The sequence below is a fragment of the Macrotis lagotis genome, chromosome 6, assembly GCF_037893015.1.
Source record: "Macrotis lagotis isolate mMagLag1 chromosome 6, bilby.v1.9.chrom.fasta, whole genome shotgun sequence".
In the NCBI taxonomy this organism is placed as follows: Eukaryota; Metazoa; Chordata; class Mammalia; order Peramelemorphia; family Peramelidae; genus Macrotis; species Macrotis lagotis.
In genome coordinates this window covers 132497871-132519958 of record NC_133663.1, presented here as the reverse complement: position 1 = coordinate 132519958, position 22088 = coordinate 132497871, and the positions used below count along the sequence as shown (strand labels likewise).

The window sequence follows — 22088 nt, the reverse complement described above, 5'->3', positions numbered from 1 at the left end:
GTCAATTTCTTTTTCTAAATTTGATGATCTCTTAATTGTAGAATGTAATGATCTTTTCTCAGTCTTCAGCCTTCTTGAACTTTTTTCCAGCCTTTAACACTGTAAATCATCCTCTATTTTTGATCCTCTCTTCTCTGGGTTTTTGTGACATGATTCTTTCCTGGTTCTCCCTTGCCAGTTCTTTCTTCACTGTGATATCTCTATTCTATCAACTGTGCCAAGTTGACACTGATCAATTCTTTCTGAATATTCTGCCTTAAAAAAACAGTCTGTTTTGGAGGTAGGTGCTATCCTTATGCAAATTTTACAGAAGAAGAAATTGAGGTAGATGTTAAGTGACTTGCTCAAGGTCAGTCTCATAGCTAGTTAATGTCTGATTCCAACTTCAGTACCCCTATCCACTTTGTTGTCTCAATACAGATTCTTTTTATTGACATTTAAAGCTCTTTACAACCTGACTCCAACTTACCTTTCCAATCTTTTATTCTTCTAATTAGAGATGAAACTGTTGCACCTGATTATCATCCAAGGCTGATACTTGTGTATATCTTTCAAGTTTTGTATTGTTAAGCCATGCTTGTTTGAGGCAACAACACATCCTAGATTCACATTCTGCCTACCTGTATGTTCAAAGGTTGACTTTGTCAAGAAGGTGACTTCATCATCAGAGATTAGAAGAAAGGGAGAGAATGTAAGATGGTATCATTTCTGTAGCTTCACCATTTAGATCTCCAAGGAAATCAATTCCCCTTTTGGACAGTCATTTGTTAGGATGTTTTTTTTTTTTTTTTCTGAGAGAATTTCCACTCATGAATCCTGATTCTACAGATAATAAGTTAAGACATGAACTTAAGTCTTTTGACATCAAATTTGTTGGTTTTCTACTGTACAATATAGCTTTTTGCTAATTTGCAACTGTAAAACATTTCTGTTTTTCTCAAGAACTTCTTAAGGTTAAGTAGTATAAACAATATCCCTTTTACTGCTTAGTGAACTTAGGTTCAGAGGGCTTACAATTATCTAACATCACACAACTAGTAAGTATGAGAGTCAGGACTTGGATCCAGGTCATCTGTAAACTCAGTAAACAATGCATTTTCCAGTAACTAAGCTCTAGCTCTGCTACATTAACCAGTTTACCAGCCAATAAGTTTCCCCCACTATAAAAGAGAGATGATATTGCTTGTACTACCAAGCTTATGTGACTGTCAGAAGATAATGTAGGTGACAGTTCTTTGTATTACTAAAAAGAAACATAAATATGGTAAGTAAAAGGAGTTGTACTGTTAAGATTACTTGACTCAAAATTTTGAGCATGAACCCAGCTTCCCATCAGTCTTAAATCCTTTGATTTTGATAGGCTTTATGATTTTTTATGATGTTGATACCAGAATTTTATGAAGTTAGCAATATCAGATTTCTTGATATCTAGGGAAGACAAATCTTTTATGTATTAATGTTGGGATAGACCTTTTTAAGAGATTAATGTTATTTATGATTCATTTCTAATTTGATTTTAGAAAAAATTCATGTTTTACATCGTCATTCCAAGGATTTTTTTTGTTTGAATATACATATTATGAATATTTGCTACAAGATTTTTTTCTTTAAGTGCGAATGGAATGGGAAGGAGAGGATATGTTTTATTAATTGAAAAATTTTTTTTTAAAAAGCAGACTTGTATCACTATTTGTTAGCTACTTTTATGGCCATTAATTGATAAGTGGTTACTCCCCTAATATGGTAGAGTTGAGATCATGCCTGGATTATTACAGAAACTTACTGATTGGTCTTCTTGGTTTACAAATCTTTCCTATCTCCAATTCATCCTCCATATAGTTGCAAAAGTGTGTTTCCTAAAGCATAGATGTTATCATGTTACTTACCTATTCAGTAAATTCCACTGATTCCCTATTAACTCTATAATATATGATAACAGCAATAGCAGTGGTAGTAGCAGCAGCAACACACATTTATAGAGCTCTTTGAGTTTGTGAAGTGTTTTACAAATATTCTCACAAAAATTGTAGGAGGTAGGTGCTTATCCATATCTAAATTTTACAGAAGAGGAAGTTGAGGCAGGTGTTGAAGTGTCTTATGTAGGATTAATCACAAAGCTAGTTAATATCTGATTCCAGCTCCAGTCTCTGTATCTACCTTGTCGTCTCAATACAAATCCTCTTTTTGGCATTTAGAGCTCTTCACAATCTGACTCCAACTTACCTTTCCAACCTTAATATACTCTCCACCTTTATTTACTATTTGTTCCAGGCAGAATGGCTTTTTTGCCATTCCATATTTATAATTTAATCTCTCCTCATCCATACCTTGGTATAGGCTCTTCATTATTCCTAGAACAAAACCCTTTCTTTACCTCTACATTTTAGAAACTTAGGGTTCCTTGGAGGCTCAGCTCAGGGAGACCCAACCCAGCCCAAGAATTGCTAGTTCGACTTCCCCAAATTGCTTTGACTGTACTTTTATGTGTACATGGTTATTTTTCCTTTGGGGATTAAGTTCCTAGAGTGTAGGGGCTATTTTAATTTTTGTTTTTTGTATTCCCAGTACCCAGCACATAGTAGGTTTTTAATCAATTATTGTTCATTGATTGATGCTTCTGACCTTTTAATAATCAAAGTATTATTGATCCAAAAGCTTGATAATCGCTTTTTAGAGACGAGAAGCAGAGAATCTCCGAGCTAAAAAGGACATTAAGCATCATCTGATTTATCCACCTCTAATTTTATAGATGAGAAGACTGGATCCTAGAGGGATAAGTGAAATATAATCAGACTTAGAAATGGAAGATACTTTCTTGTTCACCTAGTCTAATCTCTTCAATTTATAGATAAGGATACTGAGACTCAGATGTTAAGTAGCTTGCCCAAAGGCATATTTATTATGTACTAGAGATAGAATTTGAATATAGGACATAAAACTTGCTTAATATAATCTTGACTAGAATTCAGGTCCACCATAACATATCTTTCTTGACTGAGACATCCAAGGAATATTTCTTGCTTTATGTTCATTCTCTGGCTTTTTCATCTCACATGTCAGCTTTCTGTCTCAAGATGGAAAGAATGACTGTTGGTTTCGGTTAAAATGTTGACATTTTGACTTTCCTTCAGTGAATCTGTTGTGGTCATTTAAAAAAATAACCTGAAGCATTAGAATAAATAAATGAAGAATCATAAAATTAATGTCTGAGCTTAAAATCTAATTATATCATAGTAGTTTAAAGTTATAGCTTGCTTTACTATCACAAAACATTTTCACATGCTTTTTCTCATTTGATCCCAGCAAGTATCCTTCAAGGGAGTTGGACTCAAGTATTATTATCCTCATTTTTGCAAATGAGGAAAAATATGCTACAAGGTGGAATTACAAAGTCAGAATCAGAATTCACGTCTATACTACACAAACTCTCATGAGCTAAAAATCTTCTGAGTTTGAGAAGCAAAGGGAAAGATCTTTGTTATATTTCTTTATAAAAGCATCTGCTGCTTTCCCAAACATCCTTCTGCAGGTTTTGAGCAATCTGACTTTTTACCCGAGGACACATGTTATAAAAATTACACTTGAGAATACAAAGCTTTCTCATGGTAAGCAAATTGGATGTTGCCACTTTTCTTCTTTTCATTAAATAAACATATTACACAGTTCTTCCATTAAAGAAAAAAGGTTTCTATGTAACTATGAAGACCTTTTCAAAAAAAATAAGCTCACTCTTGGAGTAGTCTAGAAAATTTATTGCTGTTACCCCTAAAATTAAAAAAACATTGCACATTGATCAAGAATTGACTTTTAATATGAAGGTTCAGTGTTTTGATGTATCTGTTAAGGGAACTGCAACATATATTGGCATTATATTCAAATATTCCAACCAGCAAATTTTACGTTTCTTAACCACCCCCAAAATTTGTCTCTTTGTCCAGAAGGACAGATTGTTACTATTCCTTTTATTGAAAGATAAAGGAAATATTCCATATTCTTGGAAATATAGTTAATTTCAGAGAGGAAATCAATATTAGGAAGTCATATCTCAGACTTCTCCTTTTAGGACAATGCAGATTGCAGCTTCTTTCAGCTCTTCAGAATCAGACCAAATAAAAATAGCAGAACAGAGGGCCTTTATTGACCTAGATAGTTGCCTTTAAATTTGAATGTACCTTATTATAGGAGGAAAAAAAAAAGGAAGACTTGTTTCTTTTAATTAAAAATGTGATAGAGAATAACAAATATGTATGATTGCAACAGCAAATTCAATTCAACAAGGGGAAAGGGAAAGGGGGGGAAGAGACAGAGTGAGTGAGTGAGTGAGTGAAATGTTAGGCAAAAGTTCTCAACCTTTTTCCTTTTTTGTGTCATGGACACATTTGGCAATCTGGTTAAGCCTATGGACAGATCCCTTCTCAGAATAATGGTCTCTTGCCCTACATTCCTAATTGAATGACATGAAAAATTTCAATTAGAGGATTAGTGAAAAGGTCATTTTTCTCATCCTAGTTCACATACATCCTAAAACCTGTATAGAGACATTAATGTCCATGGACTCCAGCTTATAAACCCTTATATTAAGGGGATTCTAATCTCTATACAGATACAAAGGAGGGGTGCAAAGGATGGGGCCAGAAAAAGCACTAGCAAAATGTGAGGAGTGATCAATTTTGGTTCTGTTTGTGGGGAATTGAGGAGGCAAAAAGGATTGGGAATGAGGAAAAGATATAGTTCAGTAATGGAAATGACCTTCAAAAATACCAGAGTTGGAGATGTCATATCAAGGTATGGGAATATTTAATTGCTGACCCATGTCTCTTACAGTTTGCCATTATATTGTCAGACCCGTAATACTTACTTGATACTTGTTAGCAGTTCTGGTGTAGGGTTAACAGGATAGGAAATAGAATAGGTAGGAGTAAGGAGTTAGCATAGAAGAAGTACATAGGTTTAGAGAATTATAAACAATTCTGAGAAGTCACTAAAGGAAATCACCCCTTCCTCCCCTTCCACCACCATTAGGCAAGGGTGCCACTGAAATATCCCAGAAAAATAAATTGGCATCTAAGGGTTTAGAAATGTTTTCAATGAGTGTGTCTATAGGAGAAAGGAAAGACCTTTTTAATTTGGAGTGGGGAAGGTTAAAAAAAGGAAAGTAGAGCCTTTTAGCTTATATTCATTATTTCATCAGAAAGCATTTGAAAGAATATATGAATTTTCCTGCTACCCTAATCAGTGTACTAGTGAGTTCAACTGACCAATACCTGCCCTTTCAGGAAAAGGTCAATGAAAACATGATGAAGGGATGACGCTCTGATATATTTTTTTCAGCCTCAATTTTAAATTCTTGTTCTCAGGAACAATATGAAAATGTTTTTATGTAGAATGTATCTGAGTCACAAGTACAGATTTTGTATTTCAAAGTTGGAAGAAATGAGATTGATGTTCCACACAATAGTAAAATGCCAAAAATAAGTAGCTCTGGAATGAGTTAAAGCACAGGACTCTGGAAGGCAGAGTAAAAGGCTGTAGATCTAGGATGTCTATAATTGAAAGGGACCAAATAAGTATTTAAAACCACCTCTCTCGGGACTGTTAAGATTTCTGAATTTCAAATTGACATTTTATATTTGACAAGGTGACATTGTGTAAGAAATGTATTGTAAAACACAGCTGTACGATAGGAAAATGATTGAATGTAAATATTTCAAGATGTGGACTACTGTTCAAATGTTATCATAAATCTTTGCCATTGTTTTAGGGGATAACTCTTCATGCATATTTGAAGTGAATTGATAAGTCTAGTTTTGAGAAGGGTAATCTTCAAATAGTTTCTGCCTTAGTGCTACTAATGGTCTGATTTGATTAATAGAGAATACTGTTAGTTATCCACCGTCGTTATTTTCTATATTTCATATATATATATATATATATATATATATGAAAAGTCATGAAGTAAAAAAAAAACTAATGTAGTGGAGTCTGTTTCATGTCCCCATTCACTGAGGGGCCTGAAATTTCAGTTTTAGTTGTATGGAATCAGAAGTTGCAATTATCTGTTATCTTAATCTTTTAGAAAGGGAAAAAAAATATAAAAATCCTAACTTCGGTTGGAAGATTAATTGTCCTTCCATTTCTTGCAGATTTGGCAGGTTTACAGTTGCTGCTCTTCAGTCCAAGGTAGAACAATATGAGCGAGAAACAAATCGCCTCAAGAAAGCCCTGGAACGAAGTGATAAATACATAGAAGAATTAGAGTCTCAGATCTCACTGCTAAAAAGCTCAAGTGAAGAAACTGAAACTACAAACTCCATTAGCCAAAGAGTACTTTCTACAGAAGGCCAAGGAAATAGTCACCCTGAGGAAAGTGCCACAGCTTTAACAAGTCAGGTAGAAAGTGTCGGAAAACCACCTGTTCCAGCCAATCCAACTTCTACACACCTTGCACAATCTTCAAGTAGTAGACTTTCCGAGGTTAACTCTGCTAGTCAAGAAGGTTCAAGTGAGAGAGAGACAGAGTGTTGTAAAAACAAAGAACTCTTCCCAGAACAGTTGAAAATCCTATTAGATGTAACTGATACAAGGATGGATGCCTGTTTGGAAAGACAGTGGAATAATAAAACTGGGAATTGTGATCCTTATAAAGATGAGGAACTTTATGATCTCCCAGCTCCCTGTACCCCCTCTTTGTCTCTTAGCTGTCTTCAGCTCAATACCCCAGATAACAAAGAAAGCTCTGTGGTCAAAACAGAGAGTATCAGAAAACACTCCCATCACCTAAGAAAATTGGTGTTTGATGATTTTTGTGGCACCTCAAGCAATTGTGGCAAAGATTCCCTCCAGGACAATACAAATAGTTGTGAAAATGGAAAGAAATCAGAATGTTTCACTTCCCCAAAGTCAGTGTTTTGGGATTGTTGCCCTACAAATTTTGTCCAAAACTTGAGTTTTGAAAGTTCAGAGCAGAACACAGTTGCAAGTTCTTCTGGAGATTTGTCATTGAAATCCAGTGAGAAAACAGGCTCCTGTTTATCCAAAAGATTAAGTTCTATTCGATCCTTTGAAATGAATCGTACTAGAACATCCAGTGAAGCATCAATGGATGCAGCTTACCTTGATAAGATCTCTGAGTTGGACTCCATGATGTCTGAATCAGACAACAGTAAGAGTCCCTATAATAATTTCAAATCTGCTGACATGGAAACCCCAACAAAGTTAGCACAAAGTAGTGAATATTTGGATGATTCTGATAAACTAGAAGAAAGAACTAAGTCAAACCTTACAAAATGTTCTCAGTTACTTGATCAGACAGGAAATAGAAATGAGTGGAAGCCCACTTCTTTTTTCATCCTTTCACCATCTGACCAAGAGATGAATGAACACTTTCCACTCCTTCCCTCTCCCAATTCAGGAACTAGTGAACTCAAACCCCAGAACTGTTTGTTTCAGAGGGAGTTTTCCCAGAGTTTTTTGTTTAGCAACTCACATAAGCTGTTTGATGATCAGAGGTTTGGACCTTCTTTTTTCAAGATGTCTTCAGAAATGCACAATGTTCATAATCACCTTCAGTCCCCATGGTCCGCCTCCTTTGTGCCTGAAAAGAGGAATAAGAATATGAATCAATCAGCAAAAAGGAAAATCCAGAGTAGCCTTTCTAGTGCCAGCCCATCTAAAGCAACTAAAAGTTGATTCAATTCTATTGAAAAGGTACTTTGAGAGGAAAATGGAAGTTTCTGAACTGTTGGTTCTCTTCTTATCCCCACCCCACCCCCAGAGACATCTCAGCTAATTTGAACTGAGCCTTTTAATCAAAAAATAAGTTAAAAATGAATGGGCTAGCCTTTATTTTCATAATCCTGTGAACCCATCTTGAATAATGCCAGGAATTTGACTGTTGTTGTTTTTTTTTAATCATCATCATTTTTGTGTGATGTATTCGGGTGGGTATGTTTTGTATTCTTGTATTTTGATTTGTCAGGTGAAGTAGCCTACTGGTAAGAAACAACTTGTGGCTCTTCTTAAATAAAATTCTTAGAGTTGTTTGCATTTTCCATAAAACATTGTTTTCATCATACTTTTCTATTTAAATTTCTTTTACCTGCCCTTTTTATTTTATTACAGTAATGACCTGTCTTTTGGCAGGACCACACTATATATAGACTTGAGTTCGATGGAGGTCTCCTAGAGGATTTTTGAATTTGGGGCTTTTTTCCCCCCTTAATTGTTCTTTGACTAGCCAGTGTAGATACAGCCTTGAATTAGAAAAGAAAGAATCATGATTTTTAACTTCAGAGTAGATGGTTTGGGGTTTTTGTTTTTTTTCCTATGGCTGAGTCTGTTTACTTACCTCTTTGTAGAAAATCAGAAATTCAGCCTACTCTGTGTAGGAAAATATGGTAACTTCATGACTTGGATATAGAGCACTCTTTAAGTTCTCAGTCCCAAATTCTAGCTCTGATGATGCCCCAGGGCTACTTATTGAAGTATTGGACTTGCTGTTTGCATGGCACTGTGCTTTATTGAAACCACAGTTTTTGTGCATGCTAGCATTCTTGCTTGCTCTGTTTTCCATGCTAAAGAAAGTTAAGTTTTGGTTAGTAATAGAATGTCTCTTATATAAGATACAAGTGCTTTTTTTCTTTTGTGGGTAGTGGTAGGGGGTGGGGGAGGGGAAGAGTGAAGCACAATTTTTAATTTAGATTTGGAAAACCATTTGTTATTCCAAACATTCAGTATCCCTATACAGGCCTTTAAAAATGGGTTTGTATGCTAATGACTTGTTTACCTAATGTGCACTGAACATTTTACATTAATACTGTACTGTTTTACATTAATACTGCATGCTTTTCTATGTGAATTGAATAAAAGATGTCATAAGCACTGTAAATCCTTGATGTTGTCTCAGATATCTAAATAACATACTAAGATCAGGAAAACTGCCCTTCTTAACACTTTTAATTGAACTGAAATTCTGAAATAAGCTGTCATAAACCCTCCCCACCCTGCATTGGAAAGTTCTCTGTCTCCTTATATGTATTAAGTATTTTTTGATTGGTAATCATAGACCTGGTTAAGATAAAACATATTTTTTTCATTTTAACAGACTTCCTACCTGTAAGTGTTCTTCATCTTTTTTTGCTTCAATATCATGTTGATAGAGCAGTTAGGTTGGTGTGGTCGATAGAGCGTTTGACTTGGAATCAGGAAAACTCCTCTTCCTAAGTTAAGATCTGACCTCAGACACTTACTAACTGTGTGACCCTGGACAAGTCATTTAATGCTGTTCACTTCATTTTCTTATCTGTAAAATGAGCTGGTAAAGGAAATGGCAAACTTTTCCAATATCTCTGCCAAGAAATCCCAAACTAGGACACAACTGAAATCACTGAATAGTAACAATCATGTTGATGAGTCTGAGCCCGAGTTAATAAAACATTTGAAATTGTATTGACTAATCCGGAACAGTATTTCTGAAGCTGGCATTCAAATGTCACAAGCATTTTTCTGATTCTGTCTATAGCTAAAAGAAACAACATTTTATTTGTTTAAGGACATGCCTGTTTTCAAAATGTGGGCAATAAAATTGTCTCTCAAATGTTATAACATCTACATAGTGAAGTAAAATGTGCCCTTTGACATCCTCTATGAATGAGATTCTGTCATCTGAATTCTTATTCTATTCTTCCCTCACCTACCTGCTTCCCAAAAGTACTTCACAGTATTAATTAAAACTAATACATTCATGGTCTAGGGAACTGCAGGATATAATTTAATATGCTATTCTTATTTTGACTTGTTTGTTTTTAATTAGCAAGATCACCATATTCTTTTAAATACATACCCAAGTTTGCAAAAAGAAGCAAAATGGTTGAATAATTACATAATGGAAAGATTTGCTATTTCTCAAGAATTCTTTTTAAAGCAACATCGATTTATTTTAGCTTTCTTTCCAAATGGTTCAGTTTAGAGTGCATTTGAAATGCAGAATACACTTTTAGAAGAAAACCATTTAAATCACAAAATCTGCATGCTAGTAGTACAGGTACTAATGCAGGTACTAATACTTGGTTTATGGCCTAAGTTTTTGTATCAATAGACTGGACATTGCATGTCAGTAGCTAAAATGGTTTGTTTACATTACAAAATCTGTTGTTTTATTAACCTTATGACCACTTTAGTAGACGATACAAGTTCTTGTATCCAAAGGTTCCTATGTAGTCAAGCCACAAGGATTAAAAAGTGGAATTTTTGAAAGTTCTACTAGTTAAATAATGCTAATTTTAAAACTAATGCTTGTTTTCAAGCAACATTTTATTCATGCTCTTTTCCTTCTCCTTTACACCCATCTTCTTGGCTTTATGTGGTGCAATAAGTTTACTCAAATATCCTTTTAAAAAAAGGTTGTCAGGCATATTAAATTCATTCTTTGCTATTAATTTTTCAAGGACAAATAACTAGTAATCAAATAAGGAACTTTCATTCCAGGAACTTTATAAAAACATACTACTAACTGAATTTTTAAAATACCATTACAAATCTTCAATAGTTAATTTGTCTTCAGCTAGGATGTGAAGAAATAAAGACTTGATTTGTTTGATTTTTTTTTTTGTGCTTGGTGGAAGACATCAGCATTCAGTTTAAAAATATAGTGTTTTCATTTCTAGAAATCAACTGAGAACAACTAGAGTGTCTTTCAAGGTTTATACACTAAAGTATAGAACTTCATTTTCTCAGATACTGAGTTCCAGCTTCTTAAGTATATTAAGATACTGCTCCATGGTTTCTGTATAGAAACACTATTCACCTGATTTTGTTCAGTAACCTCTCCAATTTATATAATCTTAGAGTAATCCTTTACAAAATGAAAAAATGACTTGCCTATTACAATCATGCAGATAGTACGAGTCACACTTGAACCTGTATCTCCGGTGTTTCATGTGCCCTCATCTATTATACATTCCCTCTGTTTCTCCAACACAATTAGGATTATTTGCAATCTTCTATTTTGCTGTTGCTGTGTGTCTTATTCTGTGTGGTGTCATGGACCATACCAGACCAGTACAACCCATGAGATTTTCTTGACAAAGACAGGAGGCAAGCAGGTTAAATGATTTGCCCAAGGTCTCACATCAAGCGTCTGAGATTATATGAACTCAGTTCTTCCTAACTCCAGACCTAGCACTCTATTCACTGAATCACTTAAGCTGCCCCTTTTCTATAACTGAAAGTTATGTGTGTGCTACTATTAAAGTGTTAGAAGTTCTAAAGAGAGAAAATTGGTTCACAACTACAATAAAATATTTCAAGAGCTATTACTATGTTTTGTTTTATTAATGTCACCAAGGTTCTGTGAAAAGAGGTTATTAGATGAAAAGAGAGGGAAAGGGGGACAGGGAGTAATAACAGAGGAGCAACTAGTTCCAGTGGGACCAATTTATAAATTGGTGATTGATTGAAATGATGATTCCTGGGGTTTCAGGTAGACTTTGAGTGGAATGTGTTAACTATTATGCAATAACACTGGCCAAGGTACAGTTATACAGACTATGCCTCTATAAGTTTTCCCTATGCCCAAATGAATCAGGACCCAAAAACACACATTAGACCTTTCAAAAAAATCTTTCACCTTGGTTGGTCCTTTAGGTTGATGCCTGAAGTCAGTGTCAAACTATGGCTTATGAGTTGTGGAGCATAACTTAGTCCTTTGGTTAGAAGGGTTACCTAAAACCTGTGAATATATTCTATTCCTATTTGTGGGAGTTCTACAACTCAACCTTCCTCCATCATGGTGAAACTCTATCCCCTTAATAATACTTGGCAGATGGAATGCCTTTTAAGCAGTGATCTCAAAGTGCATTGTGAACATTTACTGCCTAATTCTCGGAACCCCACTCTGAGCTAGGAAGCATCTATTATCATCCAGATTTTTTAAAGAACCCATCTATCTTGGAACAGAGGTGCTGTGAAGCTGTTCTGAGCTTCAGTTTAATAATATAACTGAATCATTCTAGAACGCTTTGTACTGTTTGCTTTACTTTCTGTCCTAATCCTTGGTCCTTTCGATGGACTTTACAGTGTTGAGTAAGAAAACCCGCCCCTCCTCCTTCTCTTCTCTTCCTCCTGCCTCTTATTACCTCCTATCTTTTATAACCCTGGATATAAATTTCCAATTGTCACCCCGACATCCTTCCCCCTTCCCGAGAAGGGAATATGGGGAAAAGACCCTTTTTCAAACTATCTTTGACTTGGAACTTCTCAGGCCTCTATCCCTCCTTTTCAAGTAGTTTCTCAAGGGTTTAGTTCCTTGTGGGGATGGGGGAGAGACATTGGTCAAGAGTGTTTTGGGGGATCATAATATCATCGAAGCATAAAGTCTTCCCAGACGCCACTACGGAAGAAAACTCGCTCCATTTCTCCTTTGCAATTGAGAGTGTATGTTTTGTTTCCCTTTTCCCCACTCTGCAAATGGTCCCGTGTTCACTGCCTGGGGCAGGCGGCCTGGTGGCTAGACAGCTGTTCCCTGGGCTCTAGAAAGGGTCAGGCTGTGGCCACGCTTGCAAATCACTTTCTCCATTAAGCAAAAGCCTACTCTCCTAGGGAGTAGAAGGGGCGCCCCGCCTCGAAGACGTTATTATCTTCAGAGGTTCAATGTGCCTTCGCCAGAACCAAGCGGGGCCATCTCTGGGGTCAGTGGTTGAGTACTTGGGTTCTTCCATCTTTTCTGGAAGTATCTTCGTCCCCAACGAGTTCCACTGAGATCTTCGCCTCTGCCTTTGGGCCCCTTTCAAACTTTATTCTAAGTATTGTTGGCGAGCCCGCCCCACGACCCGATCGCTAGCAGTTCGGCCTCCTGGCTTACTGCTTTCCGCGGACCACCCCCTGGACCATTAGGGCCTGCCATGGACCAATCTTGAACTTGCCCGTGGACTTTTCAGACGGTGCGTTCACGAAAACTCCAAGGGTCCTGCCACTGCTCCCACCCAACCCAGAAGCCCGGAGAAGCCCCTTCTGCCATTTATTAGTATTATTTTTACTGCTAACCAAACCTGGTGATTAAGACGCGGAACTAACAAAGAGTTTTCCTTCCACCTTAACCTTGCACACAATCCTTTAACAAATTAATTAATCCTAATGAATTAACACTTCATTTATTTAAACGCGCTACAGTCCATGAATTAAATTTTCATGCAGTGATTAAAGGCTGTTAAAATATGCATGATTTCGTTAAAATTTTATAATAAATCAGGGCAATGTGTTACATGACAAGGCAACTATTTCCCAGCCCCTCGGAACGGGCTTTGATTCGTGCGGTGAGGAAGGAGGGGGTTGCTAGGAGAGCGCGCAGTTGCTGGCTCTTCTGGCGACGGAACTCAGCAGATCTCTCTTCCTCTTAACTTGCGGCGTCATTGTTCATTCTTCGATTTCCAGACCCTTTCTCGAGTCTTACTTACGGAAGGAGAAAGCAGCGTCTGCTTCTGGGGGCTAAGCAGCATGGGTGGGAGAGGGGGAGGGGGGATGGAGAGAGAGGAGGTGCCGGGAGCCGGGCACCAGCTCTTCACCAAGCGCAGCTAACTCCCTGGTTAGGTGTGCTGGGTCGGTGTTTAACTAAATCAGCTGCTTATTTACCTAAGCAGCTAAGAGGCTCCACTTTGGGATTCTGGGCGCTGGTGCTTGGGGCTTCTTCCTCGTTGTTCCTTTAATTAGTCCGTGTTTGTGTCAGACTAGTAGTTTATTTGGGGGCGGTGGAGAAAGGTGAAACTTTCACAAAGATCTGCAGAAATCACCGTATCAAGGTTTTCTTTTTCACCCCAGGACCTCTAAAGAGGATTTCCAGGCAACTTACTCTGCAGCCTTGAGAGGGGGAGGGATTTCGAGGGGCAACTTCTTTGCCTATCGGGGACCTAAATCACCAATCAAGCTTTTCCATTTTTAATAGGACACCATTCCATACTTTGGCTGCAAAAGCAATTATGGCAGTATGTACACCGGTAATTTAGCAGGCCTTTGCTGAAGTAAGGAAGGTCCTCATTAGGACATGGAAATAGTCTTTTATGCGTTCACCCATAGGGCTTTCTGAAGGTAGGTTGGTTTTGCTATACACAGGGGAAGAGGTTTTTATATATTATACTTTTAATAGCTAAATAGGATATAGTGATTGTTAGTGAACTTTAAAAAAAACCCTATATGTATATTGTAGTTTTTGATTTTTTTTTTTCTTAGTGGTACTACCTCTAGAAATACTTTGGGAAAGCTCAGGATATGCTTAACTGCTTTGGGTGGTGTTGGGAAGTGGAAAACACCTAATGGAAGTTGCATATGAATAAAATGGGAACTGGAAACAGAAAACAGCATCAGCTTATTCCTATAGATTACTCACGAATCCCCAAATCACTCCTTTTTTCCTGTGTCTTGTACGAGGTGTTAGTATTTAATATTCTAATCTGTAGTATATTCGTCTTTGGGGAACCTTAAAAAAGGAAATCAAATACGATGGGTTACAATAACATATAAATCCTTATGCTTTGGGAATAGAGGGTGAGTGGAATGGTTACTGGTGACAAGCAGGTAGGGTACAATAGGGAAATTCGCCTCTTTGAAATTTGGAGCAGAACAAAACTAGTGGAAAAGTAGATTCTTTCTCGATGCCTACCTCACCCTCTTTTTACTGAAAACTGCTGGGACATTAAAATAGAGTTACTGCCCAGGCACTTCCCTAATGAACAAGACCCTCAAAGCTTCCGATTTACTGCGAGGAGTAGGCTGGCGCTTCTCTCCATGAATGCGAATGTTCCCGGCAGGAATACGATGAACAGCGAGTTTTGAGCAGGCATTAAAAATGCACCAGCAGAATTGTGAGCCGGTCAAATTACTGCCAACTTGGAAGCCGGCTTCGAAAAAGGAAGGAGATGAGCTACGTAGGAGAGAAATTGAAAGGGCAGTAGAAATAAAGAGAATTGGGAGGAGGAAGGGCAAGGGGAGAGTAAAAAAAACTGGATCATTCTGGAAAGGAAAACTAAGAGAGCAGGGAGTAGAGAAGTTAGACGCTTTTCCCTAGAGAAAAAACTAGAGACAAAACATTAAAGACAGGATGGAGGGAGAAAAGAAGGGGTCGAGAGGGATGGGGGAGAGGGCAGTGGGGAGAGAGGAGAGACACACAGAAACAGAGTCAGAGGGAGTTTAAACTAGTCTTCTTTAGCCCTTTCCTTTTTTGCCAAGAGAAAAGTGTCCAAGTAAGGGAGTGTTCCAAAATGTAATCTGCCTCTGGAGAGTTGAGCAAGAAAAGAATTTCCTACAACTCCTTCCATTTCTCTCTCTCTCTCTCTCTCTCTCTCTCTCTCTCTCTCTCTCTCTCTCTCTCTCTCTCTCTCTCCCTGGAATTAAAAGGAGAGAAATTTCTTGCGTTTCAAACAAATGTAAGATGGCTTTTTGAACTTTTTCATTTTTCTAAGAGCTCAAGTTTTTTTTTTGTCAGAAAGTGATTGTTTTGGAATTATTCAGAAATCACTAAAAGGAAATGGTCTGAGAAAATCCTTGTTAAATCAACTCTTCAGCATTTGCAGGAGTCCATCTAATTAGCAAGAGTTCTAGTCACAAAGATTTTACTGTAGTTTTTGTCACGAAAGAAGAAACCAAGTTATTTGATAGAGTTCTATGAGCTTTTTGAATGAAGGGGAAATCTGTCTAGAAAGGCAGGTTCTGAAGCTCCAAGGTTGAGAGGACATCCTTGTCAGTTATTTCCTGTCCCCACCCCACATAATATTGTATGGACTCTAGTAAATGAGAGATAACCAGCTATTAACTCTTATGGTCACATATTTTAGAACTTTCCCATTTCACAAATCAAATTCCACTTCACATCATTATATTTTTCAGATAAGAAACATCCAAACTCTTATGAAACCTTAGAACTGAGAGTTATGCTTTTTTTTTTTTTAATATGAGCTAACCAAGAACTGAATGTAATCCCCGTCCCTTTAAAAAAAAATCAGCACTGGAGAGTGGACAGCAGCTGTCACTCCAACTGATGACTGAGAAGATGCTGGGGGGGAAGGGAAATAAGGGAACTCACCACAGATAGGATGACAATTTGGACCCCCACCCAGTCTGACAAGGATTTTTTCCCCCTCTGAGAATGAAAAAGAGGCTGCCAGAGGAAATGTGGCATTTGGCTTGCCACAGGAGGAGGAGAAAATTAATTAATGAGGGAAAGAAATGTGTCTCCGATCCAGCTGATAGACTCCCTGCCCCTAGAGGCGGAAATTCCTTAGAAATCAATAGCTGGTGCTCTTGTTATCCCCCTATTGATAAGATACAAGGCCATGAGATTGTGGGTTACTTTGGTGGTGTTCATTAAAAGGGGATGTTCATTAAAAGGGGTGGGGGAGGGAGCTGGAATCTGTGCCCAGTCTGAGACCCCATGCTAACATAATTAGTACAAGCAGGGGCTATCTGAAGCAGTGCATCAATGGTAACTTTCCTGTGATTGCCAAATCAGTGGAAACAAAGCAGTAAAATATTATTAAGTCATGCCCAGATCTACTGTCCTTTTCTTTCTATCATCTTATCACTTCTCACATAAATATCCCACTTCTCCACTTCACTGGAGAAACCTAAGAAGGGTGTGACAGGGGGAATGGAAAGATTGTCACACACAAAAAAAGATTTTTTTTTTTTTAGCCATAGAGTTGGGTGAGTCTAATTCCCATAAAAGAAATACCATTCATCCTGAGTCCAGCTTCCAATTCACATATTTAGGGAAAGAAGGAAAAATCTTATCTACATTCCAATAACCTTCTCCTCTGCACCTTTTCCTCTTATCAACTAATCAGCAAATATTTATTGAGTGTCTGCTATGCATTCAACACTACTAAATGTTGTAGAAGAATAAAAAAGTATAAGATTGGGTTCTTGTACTTGAAGGGCTTACAATGGAGTTCAGACAAATGACAAATAGACACAGAATCTATTAGTCACAACAAATACTAATAAATTTTTATTCAAGGATTTGCCTACCTTATCTGAAAAGAATCCCTGCCCTCCTCCCACTTTGTTCACCCCTCCCTGCAGGAGATTAAAAGTAATTTTTTTTTTTTTGGTTAGCCAAAGAGAAGTGGATTGGAAGAAAGAAAGAGAATGGGACAAGTGGGAAACATAGCCACAATCTTATCCTAACTTGCCACTCTTCTCTTGCAAATAAATGTTCATGAGTATTTGGTGATTTATAGACATAACCTTCCTGCCTGGGTTGTGGTTGACCAGAGATGTTTGTCTTTGCTTTCTCCACAGAAGGCTATATTATTTTGATCTCAGTAGTCCAGCCACTCTTCAGTTTTTCAGTCTTAAGCACATGAAATATTTGCATATTTCACCTTAGGTTGAAGAGGAGTCAGTGTCCCCAGGCTCCCAAATTTCAAGTTTGTCCATTTGGAAAAAACCCTTCTTTTCATCAATGGATATAGTTCAGATGAAATGAGAATGGATTTCAATTAGAATTTGGTTGATCTTGTACACTCATAATGAATACCTTGGAACTTGCTCTCCTCAGCCAGAAATGTTCTGTTTCTATTCCATTCCCCATCGAGATAAAGTTGCATTCAGTGATCCCAGGGGGTACCATAATGGATGAAAACACAGCTCCCTCTTGCCCAAGTAATTGAACATGCTTCTCAATTCCCTCTTAGGCTAGAAGGGGAATGGAGAAAAGAGCATGAAAACCAAAGTGGACTTTAAAATTTTTAGCATATGAATGAATACATATTAATGATCCAAGTGTGCATGGAGTATTAAACAAAGGGGACAAAAGCCTGTGAATGGATGTTTGGGTTTGGAGCAGTGCACACATACATACGTGTAGATTATCTAGATTAGAACATAAGAGATCCAGCTAGTCTTTTTGAAATGACAGCAGATTCATTATCTGATCACTTATTCTCCAAAACAGTCCCTTGCCCTTTCCCTTTAACACTTCTGTCACAGATATGATAATATCTATTGTTATTGTCACCCAGAGTAAGCATTAAGATCCCTGGAGATGCTATTCACCTAACTGTTGTTTCCCCAGGGATTCATTTGACCTGGGCCAAATACCAGGTTGGATAATTGAAAGAGGATTTTGGTTGTTTGGGGTCTTTATCATTGGTACTAATGATTAAAGATTGGGCCAGGGCCAGGTGTTTTTCTAATTTGTTTTAAATTAATATTCTGATTAGTTTTTTTTGAAAGTAGGTTTGTTCCAATCTTCTGTTGAAGAAAAAAGTAAGCAAACAGGCAAGAAAAGGTACAGAAACAACTAAATTTATTTAAAAGTTACATTTTCATTTGCTTATTCGCTACTCTGCACTGTTTTCTTGGAGTTCCCACTACAAGAAGGTGGTGTGTGTATGTGTATGTGCATGTTTTGAGGGAGATAGGGAGGAATCCCAGCTACATACTGTTAAGTATTTTTCCTTTTGATTACTCTGTGCTTCAGATCACCTACGGACTGTTTGAAATGTGAGTTTGTACACGGTTAAAGGAGACAAACAATAAAGAAAACGCCCAATCTCACTTTAACAGCCTTTCCCAAGTAGAAAGCACATGCTCCTTCCTTGTGGCTCCTAAGTGGCTGTCACTGGCAGTGCCTGATACAATAATAATCGCAACAAAAGTATGTGGAGGAAATTAAATTATATGGAAATCAATAGCGTCTGACTGCTTCAAACAAATGTCTGTCACTATGATTATTCTCAAGGAGCCCATTTATAATTCTTAAAAGTAACAGGTTCTCACCGAAAAGACATCACCTTCTGCATTTATGTGTTGTTATTTATACAAAGGAATGTGCGGGCATAATTTAGCATACAAATGCTCAGCTGTACGCATTGCATAACATCTCCTTATCGCTCAGGCATAGATATGGATCTAACTAATGGGTAAATGTGTGTTTAGATATGTAAAATGTATTCAAGGTATATAAAAATTCGAACATACCCAGAGATGTGCATGTGCATCTCCCCCCCCACACACACACACCTCCTTTTTTTAAAGAATATAAACGGTACCTACAGAGAAGACAATGTTTCCTTTCTGAACCTACAGGTTTGATCTTTATAGGATAGCTCTGAGAAAAGGTGATATGTTTAGTGCGCATGCCTTGCAGCCACAGGTGTAACACCTGCACTGTCCTTCCTGGTGGTCATTATAAGAGCAGCTCCCACGCTCCGGCACCCGCTAGACGTGCAAGTGCGCAAGAAGATGCAACAAGACTCTGGGAGAGGGAGGGAGAGGGAGTGAGTGAGAGGGCGAGAGACAGCCGACGTCTATCAAAGCGGTGGAGCAACAAGCTCTCGCGAGAGATTGCTGGGCTCTAGCAACGAGATGTGGGGGCTCAGGTGTAAGAGGAGCGCATCTCATCCCAGCACTAGGATAGAGCAGACAGATAAGTGAGACCGAGAGGCTGGAGGGAGGCACACTGTGCGGTCCTAGGGAGCTCCAAGCTTCAGCAGCAGCAGCAGCAGCAACAGCGGCAGCAGCAGCAGCGGCGGCAGCAGCAGCGGCGGCAGCAGCAGCTTCAGCAACAGCAGCGGCGGCAACAGCAGCAACAGCAGCAGCAGCAGCAGCAGCAGCAGCAGCAGCATCAGCAGCAGCAGCAGCAACAGCAACAGCAGCAGCGGCAGTAGCAGCATCCTCCTCCACCGCTACAGGAGCTGGTACTGTTTCTTCATCACCATCCCGAACAAGAGGAGAGTATCAAGAGCACTTTCCCCCTTACTTTAGGAGTGTTTTTGGATTTACATGCAAAGCCTTCAAGATGATGTCCATGAACAGCAAACAACCACATTTTGCCATGCATCCTACCCTACCTGAACACAAATACCCATCTCTACATTCCAGCTCCGAAGCAATACGAAGAGCCTGTCTCCCAACTCCACCGGTAAGGGACCCCCCACCCTCCCCCCGACTCCCACCTCCAACCGCTGCAACGCCTTTCCCTCGCTTTCTCTCTTTCTCTCCTTCTCCCACTCCCTCTCTCTTTCCTGTATACTGCATGTATGTGTGTGCATTAATAACAAAACCGCTGCGAGGCACATTTTGACAAGCGGCGCTTAATGTTTTTTTCATGTCTTCCTCTGCAATCATCTGAGCGCCTGTGATCTTTTTTGAAAGTGGTGTTCACACGAGTCTCCGACTTCATCCACTTTCCGTATTAATTTTTATGACTCGGCCTTCTGAAAGAAATTTTCTTTATGTGCTCTTGTGTTTGACACAATTCCCCAGCTGAGAGTTACATATCCATTTCTTCTTCTTTTTTTCCCCCCTTTCTCCTCTCCCTCACGTTTCCTCCTTCTCCTTTCCCCGGTCTCGATGTTTTCATTTGGCCCCTTCTTCTCCTCTGTCTTTGCCTCCCCCCGCCCCTTCCATCCTCTCTCCCTCCGCTTGCCCCCTCTCTTAATTTGCCCCTGTTCTCGCCGTCGCTCTGATTTTGGCCCCCCCCCCCCTGCCCCGCCTTCCTCCTTCCTTCCTTCCTTCCCCTCGGCCTACCCTCTGCCCTCTATTATTATTATTTGGTTGCTTTTTTGTTTTGCCTTTTTTTTTGTTTTGTTTTGTTTTTTGGTTTGTTTTGGTTTGGTTTATGTCGATTGCAGCTGCAGAGCAACATCTTCGCCAGCCTGGACGAGACGCTGCTGGCGCGCGCCGAGGCTCTGGCGGCCGTGGACATCGCCGTGTCCCAGGGCAAGAGCCACCCCTTCAAGCCCGATGCCACCTATCACACCATGAACAGCGTGCCGTGCACCTCCACCTCCACCGTGCCGCTGGCGCACCACCACCACCACCACCACCACCACCACCAGGCGCTCGAGCCGGGCGACCTGCTGGACCACATCTCCTCGCCGTCCCTGGCGCTCATGGCCGGCGGCGGCGGGGCCGGCGGCGGCGGCGCGGGCGGCGGCGGGCACGAAGGGGCCGGCGGCGGCGCGGGCGGCGGCGGCGGCGGCGGGGCCGGCGGCGGCGGCGGCGGCGGCGGCGGCGGGCCGGGCGGCGGCGGCGGCGGCGGCGGCGGCCTCCTGGGCGGCTCGGCCCACCCGCACTCGCACATGCACGGCCTGGGCCACCTGTCGCACCCGGCGGCGGCGGCCATGAACATGCCCTCGGGGCTGCCGCACCCGGGGCTGGTGGCGGCGGCCGCGCACCACGGCGCGGCGGCGGCGGCGGCGGCGGCGGCGGCGGGCCAGGTGGCGGCGGCGTCGGCGGCGGCCGCCGTGGTGGGGGCCGCGGGGCTGGCCTCCATCTGCGACTCGGACACGGACCCCCGGGAGCTGGAGGCCTTCGCCGAGCGCTTCAAGCAGCGGCGGATCAAGCTCGGGGTGACGCAGGCCGACGTGGGCTCGGCCCTGGCCAACCTCAAGATCCCCGGGGTGGGCTCGCTGAGCCAGAGCACCATCTGCCGCTTCGAGTCGCTCACGCTGTCGCACAACAACATGATCGCGCTGAAGCCCATCCTGCAGGCGTGGCTGGAGGAGGCCGAGGGCGCGCAGCGCGAGAAAATGAACAAGCCCGAGCTCTTCAACGGCGGCGAGAAGAAGCGCAAGCGGACTTCCATCGCCGCCCCCGAGAAGCGCTCCCTCGAGGCCTACTTCGCCGTGCAGCCCCGGCCCTCCTCCGAGAAGATCGCCGCCATCGCCGAGAAACTGGACCTCAAAAAGAATGTGGTGCGGGTTTGGTTTTGCAACCAGAGACAGAAGCAGAAAAGGATGAAATTCTCCGCCACCTACTGAATTTGGGGCTGGGGGAAGGGTGGGGGGGCACCCGGGAGGGGAAGGGGAGGGGGGGGGCTGAGGCTCGGGCGTGTTTTGTGTTGGGGGGCTTCCCCCCCCTTCCTTCTTTCCCCTCCGTTTGATTTTCGTTATCCTCTCTCTCTTGTTTAATTTTGTACTTTTCCCCCTCCCCACCCCCTCCTCTTTCCCCACTCTCTCCTCCTCTGCGCTCCTCTCCACCCAATTTCCCGCTCCCCCCCTCCTTCCTTTCCCCTCCTCTTTTCCTACTCCTCTCACCCCCCCTTCCCTCGCCCTCCGCCTGCAGGAAAGAGAATGCCGGGTGTGGAGAGGAGG

General features: G+C 40.6%; 2 protein-coding genes across 2 annotated transcripts in view; both read left to right on the top strand.

Moving 5' to 3' along the window:
* Positions 1–11375, top strand: part of OBI1 (ORC ubiquitin ligase 1) — a 51921-nt gene extending 40546 nt beyond the window's left edge. Inside the window, exon 6 of the mRNA XM_074191864.1 lies at positions 6144–11375. Within this exon, the coding sequence (XP_074047965.1) occupies positions 6144–7689 (1546 nt within the window). The 3' untranslated portion in view covers positions 7690–11375. The remainder of the gene's footprint in view (positions 1–6143) is intronic.
* An 8414-nt stretch (positions 11376–19789) lies between these two features.
* POU4F1 (POU class 4 homeobox 1) lies at positions 19790–21755 on the top strand. The gene is made up of 2 exons (XM_074192619.1): positions 19790–19912; positions 20625–21755. Exons 1-2 carry the CDS (start codon positions 19790–19792, stop codon positions 21753–21755), a joined length of 1254 nt encoding a protein of 417 aa, XP_074048720.1.
* Positions 21756–22088: the final 333 nt, after the last annotated feature.